The sequence below is a fragment of the Oryctolagus cuniculus genome, chromosome 16, assembly GCF_964237555.1.
Source record: "Oryctolagus cuniculus chromosome 16, mOryCun1.1, whole genome shotgun sequence".
NCBI lineage: Eukaryota > Metazoa > Chordata > Mammalia > Lagomorpha > Leporidae > Oryctolagus > Oryctolagus cuniculus.
Genome location: NC_091447.1, coordinates 69,250,498 through 69,260,930, shown reverse-complemented (window position 1 = coordinate 69,260,930; position 10,433 = coordinate 69,250,498). Strand labels below are relative to the sequence as shown.

The 10,433-nt window shown below is 43.6% G+C and overlaps 1 protein-coding gene across 3 annotated transcripts in view; it reads left to right on the top strand.

Annotated features, from left to right (window-relative positions):
• Positions 1–10,433, top strand: part of MBD3L1 (methyl-CpG binding domain protein 3 like 1) — a 117,296-nt gene that overhangs the window by 587 nt on the left and 106,276 nt on the right. The window contains exons 1-2 of one of the 3 annotated variants that reach the window (XM_008250859.4): positions 1,677–2,046; positions 5,889–6,622. The exons of 1 other annotated variant lie outside the window; for it this stretch is intronic. In XM_008250859.4, the coding sequence (XP_008249081.2) occupies positions 5,910–6,461 (552 nt within the window). In that variant the 5' untranslated portion in view covers positions 1,677–2,046; positions 5,889–5,909 and the 3' untranslated portion in view covers positions 6,462–6,622. Of the gene's footprint in view, positions 1–1,676; positions 2,047–5,888; positions 6,623–10,433 lie in introns of those variants that run through there. One more of the 3 variants, XM_008250860.4, reaches the window with a different exon arrangement.

Genomic DNA, 10,433 nt, shown 5'->3' with positions numbered 1-10,433 from the left:
CTCTGACGTCACAGCTGGGGTGGGGGATAGCGGGGATTAGGTCATAGGTAGTGTGGTTCCCCCTTTTCCTGAAGAGCTCTCCACGACTCAGCACCCCCAGTGCGTCATACCGAGCTCTGTGTATACTGTGGTTTTCTTCCTAATAAGAACCTACCATAGAATTCAGTTTATGAATCATAGTAACAGATGAGCAGTAATAACCATAACAAGGTAGAACAACAATACATTGAAATAAAAGTTAGCTAAATGTGGTTTTTCTCAGTTACCATGGGGTGGGCATTTGTGCTACACAAAATGGCAATTTAAGATTTATGAGTTGGTTGTTTCTGGAATTATCTGAGAGTGTTTTCAGATGAGCATGGGGAAGGGTAGACTCTACTCAGGGTTACAGAGTCCAATATTCACACTCCCAAAATAGCACATGCGCGCAAATGTATGTTCTTACCTATCTACCTTTTCCCTCACCTTGAGTGTGTTGGTAAAATCCATCATCACCATGGCTCCTGATATGTGCATTTGTTTATTCCCACTGCTATAGAAGCTTCAAATAGAGTGGACTCAAAGTGTTTCACTGCTGTGTCCCCAGAAACAGTTCATGGAATATAAAGTGTTCAATAAATATGTATGAATCAAAAAAGGAATCTTCACTCCGGCCACTATCTCTCAGCTCTCTTGCCAAGAGCAAATATCGTCTTTATCCTTGCAGATATGCGTGCTTCTAAAAGTACAGGGATACTTCAAAAGGTTCACAGGAAATGGAATTAAAAGATGATTTTTGGTGTAAAAAGTGTTTTGAAATCCTGCACATGAACGGTCTTCCAAAAGTTCATGAAAAACACATATTGTGAAAAGCTACACCAGTTTCAATTTTTTTGGCACCAAAATAAATGTATTTTTTAATTCCATTTTCCATGTGTATATGTGGATACTTCTGAAGATTTGTGCTGCTTAGGGAATGATGCCTGGGAAACAAGTCAGACAGTAATTACATTGTCAATCCACGATTGGTTGAATCTGTGGCCACAGAAGGCTGATTGTGTTTGGGAATATACGTTATGGCATTTAAGAAATAGATACGGGAATCTGGGAGTGTGTGTGGTGATGGTGGGAGAGGGATTGGACAGAGTTCATTGCATCTTGCAGTTGGTGTTCAGGGAGGCGTCCTTTCATTGGGAAAATTTTTTTTTCTTTTTCTTTTTTTTTATATATATATATTTATTTGAAAGGCAGAGAGAGACAGAAAAGGAGAGAGGTCTTCCATCTACTGCTTCATTCCCCAAACGCTTACAGTGGACCAGGACTAAACTCTGAGTGTGGAACCCATTCTGGGTCTTACACATGGGTGGCAGGAACCCAAGTATTTGAGCCAACATGTGCTGGCTTGTAGGGTGTGCATTAGCAGGGAACTGGAATCAGGAGTGGAGCATGACTCGAACCCAAGCACTGAGACAGGGGATGCTCTTAACCACAGCATGAAATACCTGCTCTTCTCTGACTCCTTTCTCTGGGCTTTGCCTTGCACTGCCCAACAGGAGCATGTGTTAAGCACTCTGTATTATGGACATTGAGACTTTTTAGTAGCCTCATTAAGAGAACTGAAAGCAAATAGGTGAAACTAATCTCAAAAGTGTTTCATCCCAAGGCACTCTTCTTTGCGCCTGCAATCCATGTAAGAGTTGATGAGATATTTTACATTCTTTTTGTTTTTGTGCCACAAAACCAATTTTGTACTTTCCACTTAAAGCACATCCCCATTTGTGAGTTGTGTTTTATCCCATACACCTGCCCCATATTCAGAGTTTATCAAATTCACATATCCGGGTTGTTCCAAAAATAATGGGAAAGTGTTCCACTTAAAAGGCGTAGCAGAAGAATAATACAAGGTTCCTTTTGGGTCTGATGACAAAGGGGTCATTGTGACCCTATCCGAGGAAACAGGCATAGAATGGTGAAGGCAGGTGGAGGTTTAGAGTGGTGTCAGGAGCTGGCAGGAGGTGAGGCATCAGAGAAATAGGAAGCGGATGATCTTTTCTCAAAGGTTCACAGGTGAGGGGAAGACATAGAAAGTAACGGCTGAGGAGAGGTTGCAAGAAAGCCAGGCAAGGAGTTTCTGTGTAGTTAGGGAAAATCTGGAGGAAAAGAATTGAAGACACAGGGGCTGTACTGGAATATGGGGGACTTAAGGTTACTAAGCTGGAGGAAGGGAGGATTCTCAGGTCATCGTGAGAGGAGAAAAGCACTTCGAATGCAATTAGAGAACATTGTTCAGCAATGGAAACTTATCAGAGATATTTACCTAAAATGTCAGCTGATAATTAGCAGTTTCACTGAAATAGCAGGCACATTAGGGGAACTTGAGAGTCTATGTGAGGAAAAGAAGAAGGGGCGGCATTTTGCAACAGATCTTGGGGAAACTTGGAAAGTCAGTTTGCTAATACATGGAAAGGAAGAAAACTTTCCTGGTTGGTGCTGAGCATTCTGTATTCATGTTGGCATCAAAACACTTCAGAAGTTACCGTAAGAATGGCAGGAGCTGTGCCCTTGTCTCCACGGTTGAGGAACAACTTTTTTTTTTTTTCTGAGCAAATTGTTAAACTCTTTATTTAGTATAGAGTTGGTCTTCTGTGTATAAAGTTAATTGAAAATGGATCTTAGTGGAGAATGAGACTGGGGATGGGAGAGGGAGGAAAAGTGGGAGTATGGGTTTGGTGAGAAGAATCACTATATTCCTAAAGTTGTACTTGTGAAATGCATGGAGTTTCTATTCCTGAAATAAAAGATTTCTTTGGGGGCGGGGGGGTGGGAAAGAATGGCAGGATCTGTGGCATGGTAGGTAACAGGGATCTTCCAGGTCTGAAGTTTTACCAGACAGACATCATTTTAGATTGTAGGACTTTTATTAATTTTTTAAAGATTTATTTATTTATTTGAAAGACAGAGTTACAGAGAGACAGAGGCAGAGAGAGAGAGAGGTCTTCCATCTGCTGGTTCATTCCCCAGATGGCCGAAACAGCCAGAGCTGCGCTGATCCAAAGCCAGGAGCCAGGAGCTTCTTCCAGGTCTCCCATGTGGGTGCAGGGGCCCAAGGACCTGGGCCATCTCCTACTGCTTTCCCAGACACTGCAGACTGCAGCTTTACCCACTACACCACAGTGCCGGCTCCTATTATAAGAATTTTAGATCATTCTGAGGAATTATTGAGATCACAAACAGTGGAATCTAAGATAGGAGTAAGGGTGGGTAGGAAAAGGGAGGTTGGACAATGGATACTAAATACAGTCACACAGGGGGCACAAGCTCCGGTGTCCACAGCACAGTAGAGTGACTGTGGCTCACTATAATCTATAGAAGAGTGACCAGCACTGTGGTGTGGCTTGTAAAAGCTGCTGCCTACAGTGCTAATATCCCATATGGGCACCGGTTCAAGCCCCAGCTGCTCCACTTTTTTTTTTTTTTTTTGACAGGCAGAGTGGACAGTGAGAGAGAGAGAGACAGAGAGAAAGGTCTTCCTTTGCCATTGGTTCACCCTCCAATGGCCGCCGCAGCCGGCGTGCTGCGGCCAGCGCATTGCACTGATCCGAAGCCAGGAGCAAGGTGCTTCTCCTGGTCTCCCATGGGGCGCAGGGCCCAAGCACTTGGGCCATCCTCCACTGCACTCCCTGGCCACAGCAGAGAGCTGGCCTGGAAGAGGGGCAACCGGGACAGAATCCAGCGCCCCGACCAGGACTAGAACCTGGTGTGCCGGCACCGCTAGGCAGAGAATTAGCCAAGTGAGCCACGGCGCCGGCCGGCTGCTCCACTTCTTATCCAGCTCCCTGATAATAGCCTGGGAAAGCAGTGGAAGATGGTCCAAGTGCTTGGGCCCCTGCAACCACATGGGAGACCTGGAAGAAGCTCCTGGCTCTTGGCTTCTGATCAACTCAGCTCCAGCTGTTTGTGGCCATCTGGGGAGTGAACCAGTGGATGGAATACTTCTGTCTCTTGCAGCCTCTGCCTTTCTATAACTCTGCCTTCCAAATAAATAAATAAATCTTTAAAAAAAAACTAGAAGAGAGGAGCTCAAAGTTTCCCAACACAAGGAAACAGTGAATATCTAAGGAGATGGAAGTGAATGCCAGTTACCCCAATTGGATCATTACCCAGTATCTTCATGTCTCAAACGCTGTACTTTGTAAATATATAAATATATAGATACATAATGATAATTTTCAATTTATGAAAAGAGAGAGACCAATAAGGTGAAAATATGGTGATCTGGAGCCCCTTCTGTCCTGGAGGAACCTCGTGTGTGGGTGTTTGAATTAAAAATCTGCCAAGTCAACTTGTGACGAGTGAATACCTTTTCTGAAATATTTTATTTCACTTTAGAGCACGACCATTTGGGTTGGTGGATGTGGCTGGGACGTGAGGGTGACTCTCCAAGAGAGGGGCGATGGTCATTTCACACGGAGCTTTTGAAAACCAGGTCGGTGGTGAGCCAAGCATACAGGCAGATAACACAGACACATTACAGGAGTCTGGACCTGGGGGAAGACTGAGGACTGTGAATGTCAGGACTTGCACAGCTGAGAGTGGCAGAGACAAAGGGAGGACAACAGGAGCTCAGGCCAAGAGGGAGCCGTGCAGGGATGGTGGAGGAGAGCTTTGACCTTGAGCTTTCTGTCCTTGCTGTCAGACTTGAGGCTGTACCAGAGTGCAGGTCAGGCCTCTTCCCACGGGAGGAGAGCATGGATGCCTGTCTCTGACAGTTGTCTCCAAGACAATACAAGAAAAGCAGTCTTCTGTATATAAAGAGAATCAAAAATGAATCTTGATGTGAATGGAAGGGGAGAGGGAGTGGGAAAGGGGAGGTTGCGGGTGGGAGGGACGTTACGGGGGGGAAGTCATTGTAATCCATAAGCTGTACTTTGGAAATTTATATTCATTAAATAAAAGTTAAAAATAAAAAATATTTATTTATTTATTTATTTGAGAGGTAGAGTTACAGAGAGGTAGACAAAGAGAGAACGGTCTTCCATCTACTGGTTCACTCCCCAGATGGCCGCAATGGCTGAGGCTTAGCCAATCTGAAGCCAGGAGCCAAGATCTTCTTCCAGTCTCCCACATGGGTGCAGAGGCTCAAGGCCTTGGACTGTCTTTTACTGCTTTCCCGGCTGCATTAGCAGGGAGCTGGATCAGAGTGGAGCAGCCAGGACTTAAAACAGCGCCCATATGGGATGCCTGTACTGCAGGCTGGGGCTTTAACCTGCTGTTCCACAGTGCCAGCCCCAAAAGACAGTTTCCATGAACTTTTTAAATACCTCATCAGGCATGGATTTTAACATTCTTTGATTTAAAGTAAACTTATCTGTTTATATGAGAGGCAGAGAGAGAAAGAAAGAGAGCTCACATCCAGTGTTTTACTCCCCAAATACTTTCCAGGCCTGGGCCAAAGTCAGGGTCCAACCACTTGGGCCATCACTGCTGCCTCCCAGGGTCTGATTAGCAGGAAGTGGGGATCAGGAATGGAGCTAGAGCTCTAACCCAGGCACTCTGATGTGTCACTCAGGCATCTTAACCATTATCTTAACCACTAGGCTAAACGCCTGTCCCTACCCAAACTTATCTTCCAGTCCCCTTTTTCGTGAACTTTTGGAAGTACCCCGTTAGGTAATAGGTTGAAGTGAACTATGGTGTCCCCACCATGCTCTAGAGCATTAGAGAGTGCTCCTTTGTGTGTCTGTGGCTTTGTGCCTGTTATCCAAGCTCCCCCCAACTCCTGACAATTCCAAGCCTCTGGTCTTCACTCTTCTGCTTTCAGACTGACGTTTTGAGCTTCCTCTATGAGAGAGAACGTGTGGTATTTACAGTTGATCATCTTGATCCCATTTCACGATTTGTTTTTGTAGGGTAAAAGAAAAAGAAGTATTATGACCAAGACTTCACAGAGGAAGCCACGTGACTATATGAGCCAGTGCAAATCAAGGCCTGGCTTGGGTACCTCAATCCCCTTGAGGATGTCCAGTTACTTATTCAAGAAGCCAGTTACTAGAGTTTCAGCCCACCCTGGCAATGAGATTAGATACCACCAACGGGAGGAGAGCCTGGACAAGCCCCAGCAGGTCTGCTGGCAGAAGAGAGTGCAAGGACTGCAGGCCTACAGCAGTGAAGGTGAACTTCTGAGTACTTTGGATCTCACCAAAGCCTTGCAAAAGCTTGCATCGAATTGCACAGGTGCATCCCTGCCAGGGGCTCCTGCTGTACCTGCCCATGCCCCATGTTCACTTTCGTCAGAGGTGATCCCTAGGGCAGATCTGGGTCTCTCACAGCTCCTCTACAGGCAATTTCTGGTGAGTGAGGAAGATATTAGAATACAGGAAAAGAAAGTGAAGGCAGCAAGAGAGAGGCTGGCGATTGCTCTGATTTTAGACAGACTAGCTAGTGAAAGAGAGAAAGTGAGGGGGACGAGAGGAGAATACTGAAAAAGATTGAGGAAAAAAGAAAAAGAAGAAATGCAGATGGAATGGAGCTTGAACCCATGTTAACATCTTTGCAGTGGCCAAAAAATTTTTTTTGCTCTGAGCTGTTGAAACTTTCAAATGCACTGATGCTTATTTTTATTAAACTTCTTTGTGCGATGCAAGAGAATATGACCAGTGATTTCTTTCCGGGGGGAGGTACTGGGTTTCAGGTGAGGAAAGAAAGAGGATTGTTTTCTTTCTCATGTTGCACTCTCATCTTTGTTTGCTGTTCACATGATTTGTTTGTACTTTACTTAGTTTTATTTTTTAAAAAAGATTTATTCATTTATTTGAAAGAGTTAGAGAGAGGAGAGGCAGAGAGAGAGATCTTCCATCCAATGGTTCACTCCCCAGTTGGCCACAATGGCTGCAGCTGCACTGATCCGAAGCCAGGAGCCGGGAGCTTCTTTCGGGTCTCCCATGTGGGTGCAGGGGCCCAAGGACTTGGGCCATCTTCTTCTGCTTTCCCAGGCCATAGCAGAGAACTGGATCTGAAGTGGAGCAGCCAGGTCTTAAACCGGCGCCCATATGGAATGCTGATGCTTCAGGCCACGGCAGTAACCTGCTGCGCCACAGTGCTAGCCCCTTTATTTAGTTTTGAAATATGTTTCTGTACATTTATGGTATATGATGTGATTTGATACACACTCAAGGGTGCTTCAAAAAGTTCTTGGAAATTGAATTGAAGAGAACTGTCTTTTGGTGCAAAACGTTTTTGAAATCCAGATAATATTTAAAAGATCATGTGAAATGCATATTATGAAAAAAAAACTAGGTACACATCTCAAAATTATTCGCAGTAAAATATACTTACCTTTTAATTCCTTTTTCCATGAACTTTTTGAAGCACCCGTGTGTGTGTGTGTGTGTGTGTGTGTGCATGCGTGGTGAAATGACTTCTTCAGTCATGCAAATAAATGTTTCCACCACTTTATGTGGCCACATTTGACTCTGGTATACAATATTTAACATTGTTGATTCTAGCCCTGGTGTTGTATGTGAGATTCTGGGCTTACTCATCCCACATTACTGCAATTTTGTATCCTTTGATCCATATCTCCCCACTTCCATTCACCTCCACTCCTGATAACCACCACTCTGCTTTTCTATATATTTTGCTTTATTTAGGTTCTACATGTAAGTGAGATCTTGCAGGGTTTTTCTTTCTGTGTCGGGACCATTTTGTTGATTTTGAAATCTACAGGGAATTGCCAAAGTCATGGAATTAATTATTCAGTGCCTTGTTCCCACAGTCACAGGACAAAACTTACCTCACAGGATATGCTGTTAATTTTATGTTACGTTCCAGTAGATTTCAAAATAATACTGCTCCGAAGGATTTTTATTTCCATTTTCTCTAATAAGATCTCTATCCCCAGTTATTTTTGTTTTGATTGCCTGTTAGTTCAGAGTTGCATATAACAAGATACCAGACTTTCCTCGTTTGCTAGACCTATAAAGAAGACTTCAGAACATTTGTAGGACACAGAATTAAAAGAAAAACATTTTGGTTCAAAAAATTCTGAAGTTCGTGCACTTTTTTTCATGACACATACTTTCCATTAACTTTATGTGCATATGCACGGATGTCAAAAATTTTTGCACCAAAATAAACATCTTTTAATTCCATTTTCTGTGAATTGTTGGAAGTACCCTCCTATACTCCTATGTGTTTGAGTGCCATTTGGGCATAATGATTTCAGAGAGATTTTTTTCATTATTAATCTAACAATAAGCGTCTGCCTGCTGAAGCTGAACTGAAGTTTATTTTTCTGTTTGCCTGATTGCTTGTTATATAAAGGTACTTCCAAAAGTTGGTGGAAAATGGAATTTAAAGATAAGTTTATTTTGGTACAAAATGTTCTTGAAATTATCTGTATGAAGGTACCTCAAAAAGTTCATGGCAAATGCATCTTATAGAAAAACTAGGGGCCAGCGCAGTGGCACAGTAGGCAAGCATGTGCTTGTGGCACCAGCATCCCATATAGGCACCAACTTCTCCACTTCTGATCCAGCTCTCTGCTGTGGCCTAGGAAAGTGGCAGACAATGGCTGGAGTGCTTGGGCCTCTGCACCCATATGGGAGACCCAGAAGAAGCTCCTGGCTCCTGGCTTTGGATCAGCCCTGCTCCAGCTATTGTTGCTATTTGAGGAGTGAACCAGCAGATGGAAGACCTTTCTTTCTGTCTCTCCCTCTAACTCTACATCTCAAGTAAATAAATAAATTCTTTAAAAAAAAGAAAAAGTATGCATGGATTTCAAAATTATTTGCACCAAAATAAATTTTTAATTCCATTTTTCTATACCCCTTTGGAAGTACCCTCATATTATTTGAATCTGCTTCATAATTACCTACTTTTGTTTAATGGATTTATCAGATTCTGAGAGTGATGAATTTAAAAAAGATCTTTTTATGTCTTCCCTAAAACTGAATTATTTTAAAATTTCATCTTTTGTCCTTTAATGCTTGCCTGTAGTAGTCATGTGCAGTTTTAGTTCAAAATTGGTTTAATGTTGTCCTAAAACTAAAATAGTAGTTTAGATATAGTGATTTTTTTTTCCTCTTCTCATTACTCCTGCTGTTTCATTCCAGTTATGTTTTGGTGGTTTCACATTTGTTCCTCCTGATGGACATCCTTCACTGGTTCTTACACTTGTGAGAAATGACCCCATGGTATGTTTTCACAAGAGACTTAGCTTAGCCTTAGTGTAGCCTGTGATACTAGGCCTCAGTAGAAACTAGGATAGAATTGCAAAAAACCCCAAAGTAAGACAACTGCTGAGCCCTTGCTTTGCAAACCTTGTGCTACCAGTTCTTTGTAGCAATTCCATAATCTCCAGCCATAGAATGCTCATTGCAAAGTGCCCTCTGTTCCCAGAACTGTATGAGTTTTGCCGTTGCCAAAATGAAACTCTTCCCCTCTCCTGGCTTATCTGCCCAGCTTCATCCTCCCCAATTACCCAACCCTGCTTTAGGTGCCCTGTGGGACTTAGATTGTACCTCCCAAGTTACTCAACCAACAAGCAACAAGGAAAAAGAGATGCAGAGTGACAGGGACACAAGGGGCTGAGCATCCAAGGGTGGGACTTGCTTCCACCTGCTGGGAATCAGTAAGCGCCTCGCTTTCTGCTGCCTTCATGTTTCTGAGCCCATCCTTTTGTGGGTAGGTGGTATCAGGGGGGCTTATTTCCCACATGCCAAAGGCCTGCCAGAGGTGTACTTTGACGTGGTCTGTATGTCTGGTAGTGTGTTCTCCCTGACAATTTGGCTAGGTATATAGCCTGAGTTTTGTTCCAGTTATGTTGCATAGTTCCAGTTGTAAAATGGGAATCTCTCAAGGCTGGTGTCTTAGTCTGTTTTGTGCTTCTGTAACACACCAAATGGTAACTTGTAAAGAACGTAAATTTATTCTCTCACAGTTTGGGAAGCTGGAAAGCCCAATATCAGGGTGTTGACATTTCATGGGGGCTTTTTTGTATTCTCATGTGGTGGAAGGCAGAAAAGCAAGAGAGGAGGAATGCTGAGTCCTCGGATGGCAGAAGGATGGGAGAGGGATCCTACTTCCCTACACTAAAAAAAAAAAAAGAGAGATTAATGTATTTGAAAAGGCAGTGCAACAGGGAGAGAGAGAGAGAGAGAGAGAGAGAGAGAGAACTTCCATCCACTAGTCCACTCCCCAAATGGCTATGAAAGCCAGGTCTGTGCCAGGCCAAAGCCAGGAGCAAGGAGCTCCATCTGGATCTCCCAAACTTGGGCCATCTTCTGCTACCCCCCTCCCCTTCCGTCTCCCCCTCCCTTTCCCTGGGTAACTCTGACTTACAAATAAATAAATAAATCCTTAAAAAAAAAAAAGGAAGTAGAACAGCCAGGACCTGAGCCAGCCCTCCGATACAGGATGTCAGCATTACAAGTGTCAGTCGTATCCCAACACCT